Consider the following 15,777-nt stretch of genomic DNA (forward strand, 5'->3'; position numbering starts at 1 on the left):
ACCACTTTTACAGTCTCTTGGTTTTATTCAGACAGAACGTGTTCTTATTTTTTAGAGATAAGAGTGGATTCAGGAAACAAAGAAGTAAAATGTAGACAAAATGGAATTAAAAATAGATTTTAAAACCAAAATGTGTCAATGCTTGTACATGTATGAAGTATCATACATCATTTTCCCTATGCAATCAAAGTTGGAACTAACAGAAGAGAGACAGTACAGAGTTCCTTGATAATATACATGTAATTTGCATTTGTTGGATTGCCTGACTATTGCAAATGAAGATCAACAGCAGCAGATACGGACGTGTAAGGTACAGAAATCTTCAAGGAGTATTGAGACTTAAGTTTTGCAGCTGAGTATTATACATGCTTTTGTTTCTTCCTCTGGTAATAAAAAGTTTTCTGTTTTGAGGGTGTTAAAATGTTACTGTTGTTTCTAAACTCTCAGATCTTTATGTTGTGATAAACATTGTTCCTGAATAAATAGATGCTGCTGGACTGATGTGAGTTAAGTTAATCTTGCTTGTTATGAAGTAAATGTTACTGGAAGTGTATTTGGCATAAATTTAAGCTGTCTTAGCTAATTATAAATTAAAAAGTGCAAATGGAAGAAATAATCTGTTATTATGAAAACCCATAAAAATTAATTTACTATCATGTCAGAATGGAAGAATGACTGTACAGTATTCTATGTTCCCAAGGTCAGGCCACCTCCCTTGTCTTGGCCAGTGTTGCTGGTTCTGTGCTGTAATGGCTACGTGGACACACAGCTTCTAATTCAAGTGGCAGAGACAGCCTGTGGAAAGCTGGAGTTTTGTTCCCATTTGTACTGTGATCTGTATTGTCAATTCAATATGCTCTATTTTTCTCAAGTTTTATTTTCTATTTCTATCACTTTTCCTAGTTTAATTTAAAGTTCTTTGAGACCTTGTTTCTACAGTATTTGGATTTTGGGTTAAGCATTTCTACATGTTGAAGTGCAAATAATACTTAACCCCATGTGCATATGTTTTCTTTTTTGGGGTAGAAATGCCTGGAAACAGATGCATATTTTCTCATAATATTTTTAAATGGAACATAAAAATGCAGTGGTGTCATGAATAGTTCACTCAAAAGATGGATGTGTTAGCTGTGTGCAAGGTATGGCCTCATCATTTTTCTTCTTGTGGTACACCATCTTTCTTCAGCACTAGGTATGTGCCCATTTCAAAAAGTGGGTAGTTACTGGAGAGCAGAGGATTTCTCTGAAAATATGGATGGTTATTATCTGAAACAGCCAACCTCTTTTTAAATAGAAATAAACCAAAGTGTAACAACAGAAAGCCTCTGTTGCTGAAATAAACCGAAACCAACAAACCTGTGGAATTATTTTGTTTCTTCTTAATTCACAACAGAAGATATGACTAATGCCTTAATCTATATTGTACATTAGCAGAGTGTCTCCTAATTTTAATGACTGAGAGAGATTAGGGGCTTTGTTTTCTTAAATATATGAGGGAACAAGCAGGCATCAAGAAAACTGAGTGGGAAGAGTAAGAAAATTGAATTGTTCGTTGTAAAGAACAGGCTTTATCTGTTATTTATTAAAAGTTATCGTGATTGTTTATTTTGTCCCAGTTCTGGAAAGTTGATTAGAATCCTGCAAAAATGCTGATGTTTTCACTTGTCACTGATTTTGGTACAGACTTGAGAATTAAGACTATGCTTAGTTGTTCACATTACTTGTTTATAATTTATGTGCATTTTAATTGAGATAAAGTTGCTTTCTAATTGTAGCATTATTTAAAATAGTTTAACTCTTAATTCCTTTTGTTAGAGGCTTTTTCTTTTAAGTAAATGTATTGACAGAACAACAAGTTGATGGAATTTTCTGAAATATTTTGTCAGCTGGAATTGTAGATGCAAGCTGCATTGAATCCTGTTGTAAATGAACTTTAATAGAAAATCTCTTGGATTACTTTTTCTTGTAATATATGGTTACTTAGAGTAGTCACTCTTCTTTTGTAATTGCAGTTTCGTGTTTGCCGTTTTCAATGTTTTTTGCCCTGTATAATACTGGTGGTTTTCTTTTTCCCTTTAGGCTACCAATATCACCATCCCTCCAAGATGAGTAACAGCCATCCACTTCGTCCTTACACAGCTGTGGGTGAGATTGACCACGTTCACATTCTGTCAGAGCACATTGGTGCTCTAATGAACGGGGAGGAATATAGTGACGTTACCTTTATTGTAGAAAAGAAACGTTTTCCAGCACACAGGGTGATCCTGGCTGCTAGATGCCATTATTTCAGGTGAAGTATAGCTTTTTGTCAGGCTTACAGGAAATTTTTATGCAAATAAGATAAACATTGTTTCTCTATGAACTTTTCAGTATGTAATCATCTGTCCATTGAGTGTGACCTTTTCTGTGTGAATGGTTCCCAGCACATCAAATCATTGTGTCCAAATAGAAAAAGATAAATACCATGTCACAGTGTTATTCTTTTGACCTTCATTAAATTGGATTTTGAAGGTAGTTTCACAAATTCAAGAGAAAGATAACTTGAGAACAGACAAGTTCTACTGCAAAATTGTTTTGATTTCTCAGAGTATAAATGGTGTGCCTCTATGGAATATACTCATCTAGAAAGTTTCATTTTAATGCATTGGAATTGAATGTTTAAAGAGATTTGGCTGATACAGATTAGAATATATATTTTAAAACTAGGAGTAATTGAAATGCAACTGTTTTTTTAAGAGCTGGGCATTTTTAACTCTAAACGTATTTAGTAGAATTCCTGGTAATTTTCCAGTGAATTTTGTCAGAGGGATAAGCTAATAGCTAAACTAAAGTGTGATTGCAAATTTTGTTCAAACCGTCATTGATTTATCTCAAGATTCAGGAGTTGCCATGTGCTGGGTTTAGGAATAGGAGATAAGAATCCTGAGATTTGCTAACACTGCAAACTATTTGTTTCACTTGCTTTATGAAATAGTTTTTTTTAAATTTTCTTTCTCATTGATAGTACTGTGTTTAAAAAGCAAGGCACAACAACCATATCTCAATTTCTGGTTCACAAACTGTTGTTCTAAGTGGAGCTGCAGGTATTATTGTGTAGGATAAAAACATAATGCATTAGAAGATTATTCTTGGGCAGTTGATTTCAGAGCAGAGCCACACTATAAATACCAAGTATAAGGAGTTTTCTTTTGTAGATTCTTAAACCATGTCCCCTTTGTATTCCCCTTGCTGCAAATAGTTATTCCTTTCTTTTTCTACTTTTTGCATGGGTTTTGTCAGGATATAAATTTCCCTAATTTTATCTTCCTTATAGAGCATTATTGTATGGAGGAATGAGAGAATCTCAGCCTGAAGCAGAAATTCCTCTTCAGGACACCACTGCAGAAGCATTTGCCATGCTGTTGAAATATATTTACACTGGTCGTGCTACACTACGAGATGAGAAAGAGGAGGTTCTTCTAGACTTCTTAAGCCTAGCACATAAATATGGATTCCCAGAACTGGAGGATTCTACATCTGAATATCTTTGCACAATACTTAATATTCAGAATGTCTGTATGACGTTTGATGTTGCCAGTCTTTATTCTCTTCCCAAATTAACTTTTATGTGCTGTATGTTCATGGATAGAAATGCCCAAGAGGTTCTCTGCAGTGAAGGCTTCCTGTCACTTTCTAAGGTATATGTTTTGTTTGCACTTTCCCCCCCTGAAATGTTTCATTTTAATCTGTGTATAACTTCATGATAAAAATACTAATGCAGGCACCAAATAAAAATTTATTTCTTAGTTAACAGTTGTCTTTTTATACAACTGAAACGGTAACAGTTGGGAATGTTCAAGCCAAGCTGAACTGGAAGTTCTGGTGATCTGTTCTGAATTTTTTAGGTATTTAATTTTGACCAGTCAGTATAGCTAAATATAGAAAATCTGGTGGAGTATTCTAAAAGATGGGAGCAGGCAATCTTAATTTGTCTCATTTCATCTGTTCTTGATATAATAGAATTTGGCTTCTGAATGCCACACAGGGAATGTAAAGATTGGAAGATGGCAGGAGATACTCCATTCCATTATTTTCTTGATACAGGCTGCATCAGTGATGGGGGATTTTCTACTGTGTAAACTAAAGCACTCTGGAGACTGCTGTGATTTATGTTGCTGATTGTTATCGTGTTCTGAAGTTGCAGAATATAGTGGTGTGGTAGGGTGGTTTTGGTTTTCTGTGTGTTAGTTCTATTGTTAGATGCATATTTATGGTTGAGTCAGGCTAGTCTATGAAGTTCAGATTTTCCACTTACTCTGGAGTGGTCTTTGAGCTGTTTATAACAGTGACGGAGTGTTTTCAAGTGATGTTCACATGAAGTAGCAGAGGACCTTAAATGATGGTTTCATTTTATTTTTAAGTGTTTTTAGTGGAAAAGCTGTGAATGGTCTCTTCCTTGAATGAGTATGAGACACTTTGGCTCTGCTAACTTGCTAGTTGAGAAGGGAAAAATATTTTTTTCTCTACGCTCTCGTCTGTCCTGTGCAGTGTGTCAGTCTGAGCTCTGAGAGCATATTAATGATAAAGAAATGAGGAAACGTCATTCATCAGGAAGAGCATACTTTGACGTCTTTGGTGTAGCCAGTCCTGGTATATATGAGAGATTTAGCCTTTTTCTATGCAAACTCCTGATTATTCTGCTAGCTAAGTGAAAATCCAAAAGCTGTTTGATTGTTCTTGTTCTCATTTTGCAGTCAGTGGTTTTTCTGCATGAATAAGAGCCACTGGAGTTTTTATCTACTTATTCTAAGTTTGTACCAAAAGACAAAGAGATTGTAGGGGGAAGGAAATCCCAAGTAGTTAGAAATGGTTTAAAAAACTAATTCTGAGCAACACTTTTTTCTTATCAGTGTTCTTAGAGCAGCCTAAGTTTAAAGGAATGTTTTGAACTATACTTCCAAATCTGTTATAATATTCCAAAGTAAATTTGAAGTAGTGAGTGGTATTATATTGCTCTGAGTAGTTCTCTGCATTTCAATTCTGACTTATTTTTTCTAGTGGTTTTGTAATATTACCTTTTACTTTTGTGGTGGATCCTGTAATTCTTATATAACTAAAACAAGATACAGTTTCAGGGAGTTACTCCCATGGAGATTATTTTTAATAGCTACAAGTTAAAATACCCATTAATTTTTAATTATTTTAATTTCCCATGATTAAAAAAATAAAACTCAATTTAATTTCCGTTTATTTGTGTGGTTTTATTTTGTTCTTGTTTCTCTTTTCCAGGCTGCTCTTCTAAGTATTGTAGTGAGGGACTCATTTGCAGCTCCTGAGAAGGACATTTTCCAAGCTTTGATGAACTGGTGTAAACATAACCCCAAGGAAAACCATGCTGAAATCATGCAAGCAGTACGTTTGCCATTGATGAGTCTAACGGAACTACTGAATGTTGTGAGACCTTCTGGATTGTTGTCACCTGATGCCATCCTAGATGCCATTAAGATTCGTTCAGAGAGTCGGGACATGGACCTCAACTACAGGGGCATGTTAAGTAAGCATCAAGTTTTTTGTTTGTTTCCTTTTCATTTAGTGACTGTGGTTGTCTGGAGGATATGGTTAGTGTGTGCTTTTGAGTTTTTAACTATTATTACATGTTTTAAAGGTCTGTCAGATAATATTAGTCAATGTATTTTCTTGCTTTTTATCTCAGATATTACTCAAACGTGAATGTTGTAATAAAAGTGTATTTTCCTAGAGGGACTGCTATTTTATTAGAAAAGCTTTTACAAAAATATTAAAAGTAAAAATGCATTGGCTCTGGGATATATGATATTTAAATGGTTTTATGTTGATGGTAACTTGTTTTCTACTTCTGTGAAGATGCTCATATTTTCTCCACTACTTACGACTTTTCTCTTACTCTTCACATGCTTGCCCAAGTAGTATAAACAAGTCTTTCAAAACTGTTTTAATGGAAGCCTAAAAAGTGTGAGAAGCTTTGTGCTTGACTTGGGTCTGTGCTTCTTGTTAATTCAACAAGAGTACCTAGCACTAGAGCTTTAGAAAGGTATTGTTAGCTCTCTAATGTGTGACTTATAGAGAGTATTTGGCCTACAGTAAAGAATAAAGTTAAATGTTCTCTAAGAGCCTACACTGTATTCTCAGTCATACATGATGAGCTCTGAAAATGTTAACTTCATATCCCCTTTGTTCTCCTGTAGAAGTTACAGATATTAATATTTAAACATATGAGTTTAATACTAGGTTACTGTAAAAGTCTTGTCATGCAAGATATTCTATTGACACTGCAGTAGATAAATTTGAATAAGTCAGATGGTGTTTTCTTTGACTTCTTTTTCTGAATATTTTTCTCTCCACAATAGCGTGCTCCTAATCACAGGTTTTTGGAGAGTGGAATTTCTTTGTTTTTTAAGTACTCGTTCAGGCTCTTGGAACTTTTTCTGTTTGTGTAAATGTTGACAACCACTTACAGTTTCATAATTGTGCATTTGATGTAGTAGTGCTACAATACAGTTAAAATTTCAACACTTCAAATTCTGTTCTTTAGATGTCAAACTTAACACCTTGTTGAAATTCATGCTTCTATTGCCAATCTGCCTGAAGAGTTCAGGGGCAGCTTTTTATCATTTAGCTTTCAGATCATGTTTTTTTGGGTCTCTCCTCAAAGAAGGTTTTAAAAATGTCTTTTGAAGAGGGTGGTTCATCAGTGTATTGTTTTGTAGCTGAAGGTAAGGATAGTTATCTCCAGTTATCTTGATGGAATATGTTCCTAGCATGCAAGAAGTTTATTACTGCGAAATGATGGCATAAAAAAATTTGCTTTACCATGTCGGTTCAAAGCCCAAGTAGCCAAAACTTTCCTTTTTCACTCGAGTTCATTTAGCTTTGCAGTGTACTAGAAGGTGATATAGCTATCAAAAGAGCTATACTACCCTATATACCACCCTGCAAATTCATGATGCATCTTGAATATTTGATCCCCATCTTGTACATTTAATGTGATTTTTAGTTTCCTTCCACTTACGAAAAACAAGACAAAACAAACACCCGAAACCAAAGTGAACAACAGTTGAAATCAGAAAAAGAAGACAGAAAAAAAGGGCAAAAAAAAGTGTTAGAGGTATGGTGAGAAGCTGATCACAAGCAGAGACTAAACAGACCAAAACTTTAAAGCAAGAAGGAAAGTACTGATTGAGTGAGGAAGGTGCAACAGAATTCCGTAAAATCACAAAGAGGACTGAGAATATAGCTATTACAAGCTAGTAAATTATCACAACTTTATTACCATAAAAGACCTAGGAGGTATTGAAGAAGCTAAGTTTCTAAAATGCCTTTTTTTTTTTTTTTCACTTGAGCATGTGTTCTTGGCCAAGAAAGGACACTAGCAATAAATCTTTGGTCTGACCTAGTAGAGTTGATGTTCAGAATGCCTAATTTGCAGTATGAGAGTGTAAAAGTTAAACAATTATTTCCTTTTCTTCTTAGTACCAGGGGAAAACATTGCAACAATGAAGTATGGAGCACAGGTTGTAAAAGGGGAGCTGAAGTCTGCTTTATTAGATGGAGATACTCAGAACTACGACTTGGATCATGGCTTCTCTCGACACCCGATCAGTGATGACTGCCGTTCTGGAATTGAAATTAAACTAGGCCAGCCATCAATAATCAACTACATACGAATACTCCTGTGGGACAGAGACAGTCGGTAGGTGCCAAGTTGACATAAAAAGGGAAGGTAATGCAGTTTGTACTAATGAAAGTTTACCAAATATGAATTGTTTTAATTGTTTTCTGTTTGCCATTTATCAACTGCTATTGTTTTAGTTTGAAAAACAATTTTCTAGTTCGTTGGAAGAGCCTTATTTTTTACATATTTACATTGTAAACATTGGCTGGATTTTTTTTCAGTTTTTTTCGATATGTCAAAACTTAAGAAATAACACACTTTGACAATAAGGTTGGACTCGATCTTTGAGGTCTTTTCCAACCTAAATGATTCTGTCATTCTGTAATTCAGAGATAGTAAAATTTATTTAGAATGTGAATTACCAATAAACTACAGTAGTTATTAGAAGCCACTTCATGGTTTTTAGCTAATTCTCCTAATTCAGTTCAACTGAAATTTATGTTTCTTCTCTCTTTCTTTTGGAAAGATAAAAAAATAAAACTCCAAAGGTACAAGGAACTGCTTCATATAATATTATACTACTTGTCCCAGAAGATCAACCAAATTAATGAACCAATTACCAACCAACTTTATAAAATTTGAAGCAGTATTAGAAATATACTAATAATGAGTTCTCTAGCAATTTTTAGAGAGCTTGTATGACTGGAAAAATGCCCCTCATCTGCAAGGCATTAATTAACAGCTGCTGAAACTCAGAGAAAAAAATATTCTCTGTGGGACAGCTTAGTACAGAATTATCTGTTGTTTAGTGTCCTGTGCCCTTGATGTGAAATTTTTAGAACAAACCATTGTTGCTGGCAGAATATCAGACAAGATGGACCTCTACTCTAGAGATTTTTGTCTTCATAAAATACTGAGGGCACAGTGGTTTAGGTTCTAGTTTCTGTGTCATCCTCATTTTTTTTACTTTCTGTGGAAAGTTTGCTACTGGGCTTTCTTTTGCTTCCTATCAGATTCAGTACCGGAATTAACACTGACTGTCCTGTGCAGGGCCAGTAGTTGGACTTTGATGATCCTAGTGAGTCCCTTCTAACTCAGAATATTCTGTGATTCTGTGAATTTTCAGGGTTTTTTCTCTCTAGTAGCTCAACTGTCTTAAGAAAAATGGAAATGGAGGCATTTGGAGTACTTTGTCTATTTGTGGGCTCCTCAGTGTAAGACACTGACCTTCTGTGAGTACAGCAGGACACCAAGATGATGAAGGCTCGAGCACATGAGAACCTGCAGTTTTAAGAGGAGCAGGCTTAGAAGGGAGAATTTGCTACTCTCCTCACTTATTCACTGGAAAAATGTAGAGAATACAGGGCCAGACTCCACTTACAGCTGCGTGCTGAGAGTGCAAAGAGCAGTGGGCACAAGCAAAAAGATAAATTCATGTTAAATAATAGGAAAAAAATTCATAATGGGGTAGTTGAACTTTGGAAGAGTTTGGCCAGAGAAGTTATGAATATTAGCCCTTGGAGGTATGCAGAGTTTTACCAGCCATGGTCTTAAGGACCTTGCTCTGAGATTGTCCTCGCTTTTTCTCGGGATTTTTCAAATCTCTCTACACTCTCTTAGTCTAACAGTTGCCAACCACTTACCTACATCTTTCTTGTGGGATACATAATAATGTACAAGCACATGGTTGCTTCTTCTTGAACATTTTTTTAAAATACTCATTCATTTTAACTCTCTCTGTGAAGCTCTGGTCTACTGGATATTCTTAACAGAACTAAATATAAGATAACAAGTGTTTTGCACCTCTAGTTTAGAGGTGTTATTAACAGCTGAGTCTTAGATATAAAATTGCTAAGGAGAGTAACTGTCCAAATCGCCTCTGCTAAAAGATGCTATCTAGCCTTAAAAAAAAAAGGCATATGATAATGTGACTGTATTTTTGAGATAATATTTCTTTGTTTGGTACCTTCAGAAACCAAGAAATAGCATGTTATTTATTGGTTACAAGATTACATTAATCCAGCAATGATGATGTGAGAATCTCTTAAATTTTCACCACACAGAGGACTGTCAGTAACTTCTGTATCCAAACCTCTCAAACTCTAAAACGTTGGAGTCTAGTATGGTCAAATATGCATAGGCTAGTAATAATAATGTTGCAAAAACACAGTGTATTTATATGGGTTGTGAATATTACACATCCGATTGGTGTGAATGTGAAAGCTTTGACATCTAAAAACCCCTCCAAGTGCGTCAATTGCTATTAACAGCTCTCTAACATTTTAAGGATTTTTAAACAGTACCACTTTAGACACCTACTCTTCTCAGTCCTCAGGAAAATTGGAAATATTAACAAAGGCATTAATGTTTAACAAGAAATGTTTCTGTAGAACTCTGGAAGAGCAACTCCTCTTTAGAAATCAGCATGGAAGGATGTTAAGTGCTGATGTGGTGCTGTTGAAATGCCTGTGAATGTTGCAGATTAGTACATTAGGAGAAAGAAAATATGCTGAAACATGTATTTCATGATTTGTTGCTCCACAAGTCAAGTTTCTACTTAATTATAAGTGTCACTGTTGTAGGTATAATAGGGAATTAGCTATGGCTTTAAAGTTCTAGTTTGGGTTTGTTTTCTCTTAACAGCAAACTATAAGCTAAACATAATTGATAAGCAAGAGGAAGACAGAGATTTTGTTGGTGACTTTTTTATTTTTCGTGAGGTAATTTTGGAGTGTATAAGGAAGTAGTGACAGGCTTAACAATGTATCATAAAGAACTGAAAGGGTTAAAAGTGAAGAACAGCATCAGTGAGAATGACCTTAAAGTAAATTTGCTTTTTTTAAGTGAAGGGTTTGAATTTGCATTTTTGATCTGCTAATTGTTTTGAGTTTTTCCTTTATTGATTTGGCAGTAGAAATAGTGCTTTAGTTTATTCCATGCAGAAGGAATACATATTATTATTGGTTTTGTGATTGAGTTGAAAGTCTCCGTTGCATTTTTTGAAGTATCTTATAGTGACTGCAGATTGTGAGTGTAAGGATGTTTTAAATCATTCTAAAAATGCCTTAACTGCACGACAGTTTATTTTCAAAGCTGGTTGGAAAACGGGGATCTGGGTAGGAATAAACAGCCTTCTCTTCAGCACAACTGAAAATCCAGAAGACGGTGTAAAATTTAATACCTAAAATGTGTCAACTTGTGTTCTAACCAGTGTTTTCTGACGATCCATAGGTCTTATTCCTACTACATTGAGGTGTCCATGGATGAATTAGACTGGATTCGGGTTATTGATCACTCTAAGTACCTCTGTCGGTCCTGGCAGAACCTGTATTTTCCTGCCCGTGTCTGCAGGTTAGTTCGTCAATGTAACATTGCATGGCTTAACATTAAAGAATGTGGGCACCAGAATAAGTTGCTGGATTTTGCTACTGCATTATGTATTTCTAAAAATGTATTATATACACAACTTTCATCAGCTATCCTAAAATTTTCTATCTTGGTGGATGCTTCTTTAATGTAAATATAGTTGATAAAATGTACTTTTTTACTCTGGTTCTTCCATATCTACTTTTTTTTTTGACTCATACTCATGCTTTTTTGCAGCTGATAGGATTTTTTTTCCACTCAGTAGTAAACATTATTCCTTGACTACCTAAATTTTTATAATGCATTTACATACTTACTATAGAACTTGGAAATGTATCTTTATATATTTTCTGCTGATGCACTGAGAGACTGTTTTAAAGTTGTGAAAGAGTGAAAGGAGGTTTGAGCAATGCCTTGTGTAACCCAAAATACCTAGATGAGTTTAAGCAGTATTAAGGTGATGATGGTTTTTTTACTGTAGGTGCTGGGAATTCTGGAAAAAGCTTATAATCAGATTGAATCTATTTTATCCAAAAATTGAATCGAGCTCATTGGGGAAGAGGCCACAATCTCTAGATATCAAAGATACTGTTGTCATTAGGTTTTGGGTCATAGGCCCAAGGAGGAAATTACCTGTACTGTGATTGTTTTGGAGACACAAAGTTTTTATTCGGCGCAGCAACTCTTGGAATCCCCAAGGAGGGAAGTGCTTTCTTTTTCCCAAAGAATGACCTCTTTCTCTGATCCTTACTGCTCTGCAACACTGGATTGCAGGCAAGCAGTTGTAGTCTATGGGGAAGGGGTTTGGCGGGTCGCTTGCCTGTCTCTCCTCCTCAGATAAATCTTTCTCAGCCTTGCTGTCCTTTCATAAAGTTCATATTGAATGTGACTTGAAATTTATTTTTCCTTATACAAACAAATACATTCTCACCTTTTCCCTGTAACTTTTTTAATTTTGGTTTTACCATTTTCTCTTTCTGAAACGGTTGGTGCAGACCCTTAGTTTGTGTTTAATAAATTTTTGCTTAAAGATGTCTGTGATAAATCACCTAGCATTGATAAAATGTCTGTGAGTTGGTACGTGTTTTACATTTCCTGGGGGTATTTTTTTTTGTGCGTGACTTTAGCTTCATGCAAATTGGATTGATTGTTAGTATGCACAGGGTTGTTTTGCTTCCATCATGTTACCAATATAATGTCTAGGGACTTCTCTGTTGTGGTGGGACTTCCCTAAATTGTTTTTTCAAAAGGGCTGCCATTCTTCGGCCTCATTCAAAGACTTGTCCAAAAGTGACTATTCTGTTTCAACAACAGTTTATCTGTTTGCCATCCCCCCTCCCAGGTGTCTTCATCTGTGTTTGAGTGTGCGTGTGCTGTCTTTTGAGAGTGTCATTGTTCTGTGTTGGTGAAGGCCCTTTGTAGCCTTGCCTGAAAGTGCAGAGAGGGAATAGAGGAGGTGAAAATATTATTCCAAAGTTTTAGAAGATACCTTACGCGTTTTTGACACAGAAGGATCTCTTGTACTTTCTAGCTCTCCAGTGAGCTCCTAATCCTCTGCAAGTGACTTGCCCTCTTTTACAGGAGCAGATTATCAGGAGGGAGTTCGTTTCATATGGTGCTTTCATATGCACAGGGATACAATTTCTGCATGCACAAGCACATCTGGGAGCCTCCCCCTTGCAGTTTTGTTGTAGCACATATTGAAACTACAGCGCAAATTTCCTTATCACATAATCCTCATGCCTCAGATTTTTCCTGTTCTGCTCCATGATTCACAGGAAGCATGTTCTGTTCTATAAATCTCTGTTCCTCATTGTCATATCCACAAAGTGGTGGGGAATTCCTTGGAGGTGCAGCTTCTTTGAAGAGCAAGTGAAAAAATCGTGTAGTAGCATAAGTTTATGAGTACTTATTGTTAAGGAGCAGTAACCTTAAGGCACTCACCTTAAGGTGAGTTCTCAGTTGAGTCAACACAATAATTCTTGGTTGTTCTGTAATCTCTGCTTACATCAGTGAATTGAAGCCTACACTGTAGTAAGAATGCATTTGCTAGTCAAAAGTAAAAGTGGCTGTAATTTACTGCTCTATTATGTGTTTTTCCTGTAAATAATAAGAAATTTTACATGTAATTAGAGATGTAAAATTGCTGACAAATTTTTGAGGAGTTGCACTTCAAGAACTTTTTATTTATTTATTTATTCATGTTCATATAGATAGTTAGATCTAACTTGAAGGTTGGCTCTGCTTTGATCTGGAATTTGGACCAAATTCCCTCCAGAAGAGAGGCTTTGAGTAGTGGAGGCTACATACACTTACATATTAGTATTAGAGACTTTTATTTATCTGTCTTTTAATTAATATTCTGTTTAGAAAGAACTAAGGAAAGACTACTAAACTTTTTCATTTCCAATTTCAGTGTTTTGTGATTATGTTTTTAAAGTAGTTGTTTACTTAAATGAGTTAAACTAGTTATTTCTAGGATACTATAATGCATAAAATAGATATCTTAAAATGTGTAGGAGTTTTTGTCACCTAAAAACAAGGTGTTCTCTAGTCTTTTGAGCCCAGACTTAAAATATAATATGTGATTATGTGAGAATTTATTCTTTTATTATTTGATATTCTGTTTTTACAGATAAGTTAGGCATGCTTATCAAAAGGTAGATATATTTTAGGTGTTTTATATGCCCTGTTTTATCAGCAGATAATAAAAAGAAACTCATTTTTTTAATTTGAAGACATAAATGCCTGCCCCATTTTTAGAGAAAGACTATAATGTAACTCAGCAAATCACTCATATTTACTAGCACTTGGTTAATCAATACATTTTTTAATCCAAAGCTAATTATATTTTCATATTGCTCAATGCTGCTTCTGTTGTATACTCAAGTTAGTGTGGCAAGTCCCAGTGCCAAAATGTTCTTGTTATTGAACAAACAGTACAGAGGACTGGATTGCAAGCATCATGTTTTGCTCGGTCTTCCTGCCATTAGTTTTCACATTTATTCCCTTTTTGCCTTAGTAATGCAGATAATATTTTTGGAAACAACCACTTTGGGAACCATGCTGCGATTTTTTAGAGGGTTTTTTTTTTTAGCAGAAGATCACAGACTAAGTGTCTTATCGGTACAGGCTTGAGATAGGTTTTTTTCATTTTAAAAAAAAGGTTATTTTAGCCCAAAGTGCTTTATAACATCACTGTATAGGATGACATTTTGAGGAACAACAAAGAACTGGAGGCTGGAATTACTGGCTGGGTGTTTTTATTCACACACCATTTTTCAAAGCGAGGGAGTAGAACATGTCAGATTCTGTACAGGTTGTTGAAGGACAGCCAGTTTGTGTCTGATACACTAGAGCAATTGTTCAAACAGATTATAAAGAGGATATGAGCCCTGTAACATTAGGCAAGGTTAGTTGCCTTTTTGAGTTACCTACCACATAAATATTAGTTGTAAAAGGTGAGAGCTGTCAAGGGCTGAGCTGATGTGTTCATCTAAGTTTTAAGAAGCTACTCAAACATTTCCATGGGCGTAAAAATTGATGTAGTGTGTCTTCTATTTGCATGTATGCCAGCTGAGGTTTTTGTTTCTCTTTGAAAACCTTTAACTTTTCTCTTAAGCAAATCTATCTATGTTGAAATCTGCAGTCAATGCCTCTTTCACACTAGATGGATGAAAAAAAATGCACCGTTCTGGCAGTTAGTTGTTAAATAAAACAAATAATTTACACCAAAGTGAATTAAGACCAATTCACCCTTCTTAATGAGTCATGTGTTGTGTGTGTCATAGTCTCTGTCATGACTTTGATTTTTTTGATATATGGGGCATTGTGAAATATTCACAATAGTGTTAGAATTAGAGGCATTATTGTGCTTCCCATGAAAGATAATTTGTACTTGGCAAAGCGTGTATCAAACCATCCAAACTAATTAGACAGAGTCAAGTGAGTAACATGATAAGATTATTTACATGCTTTGCTTTTTCCTGTTAGTACTTGCATGCTCCAGCATAAAGATTCAGAGTAACTTTTGCCAGCCATAACCTTTGTTAGATTAATAGATGGAAAAAATGGAGGGGCAATAACCAAAGACTGAAATGCTAAAATAAAAAGGAAATGAGAAGATTGTTTATGCTTTCTCACACTCATCAAATGATTTATTTGTTATTTTTAAAATGTAATTCCTGATTTAGATATACAAGCTAATTTGTACCAGGAAGATTATTTATTTGGTGTCAAAGCTTAGTACTACAAGTGAGGGATGTTGCTCTACTTAGAGGGCTTTTATTAAAAAAAAAAGGTAAGTATAATATGGGGGGGTTTTATTGACAAATTGTGGTTTAGGCTTTTAATTTTTGCTTTAAATGCTTTTAGAATACATTATTCTACCACCTTTGAAAATTGAACAGCCCTATAGTATGCAGAAAAAGCAACTAAGAGAGTGAGATTACAGGGCAATTTTTTTTCCTTTTTTTAATATGGTACTGTATTTTTTTAGAATTTCTTTTGGTCCTACTTTCATTGTTTGTGCCTTTATAGCAATTTTCATGTAGAACTGAAAACTCTTTAGAGGGAAGACAGGACACAGAAAATATTCATGTAATCAGGTTCCTGTCAAAGTTAGGAACATGTGATGAACCCAACGTGTTGAGTTCATAGTTCTTCCAGCTTCCTCTTGTAACACTGAATGTAATACTGGTAAAGGTCTTTGAACAGGTAGTGCTGTTTCCTGTTTTATCCTGCTCACTTTTTTCATCCTTTCATTTTTGTTTTGCATTTTC

General features: G+C 35.1%; 1 protein-coding gene across 2 annotated transcripts in view; it reads left to right on the forward strand.

Moving 5' to 3' along the window:
- Positions 1–15,777, forward strand: part of BTBD9 (BTB domain containing 9) — a 118,726-nt gene that overhangs the window by 4,996 nt on the left and 97,953 nt on the right. For both annotated transcript variants that reach the window (XM_032684444.1, XM_032684445.1), the window contains exons 3-7: positions 2,080–2,290; positions 3,314–3,677; positions 5,269–5,533; positions 7,489–7,708; positions 10,862–10,981. In XM_032684444.1, the coding sequence (XP_032540335.1) occupies positions 2,080–2,290; positions 3,314–3,677; positions 5,269–5,533; positions 7,489–7,708; positions 10,862–10,981 (1,180 nt within the window). The remainder of the gene's footprint in view (positions 1–2,079; positions 2,291–3,313; positions 3,678–5,268; positions 5,534–7,488; positions 7,709–10,861; positions 10,982–15,777) is intronic.

This window comes from Chiroxiphia lanceolata, chromosome 3 (assembly GCF_009829145.1).
Source record: "Chiroxiphia lanceolata isolate bChiLan1 chromosome 3, bChiLan1.pri, whole genome shotgun sequence".
Taxonomy (NCBI): domain Eukaryota; kingdom Metazoa; phylum Chordata; class Aves; order Passeriformes; family Pipridae; genus Chiroxiphia; species Chiroxiphia lanceolata.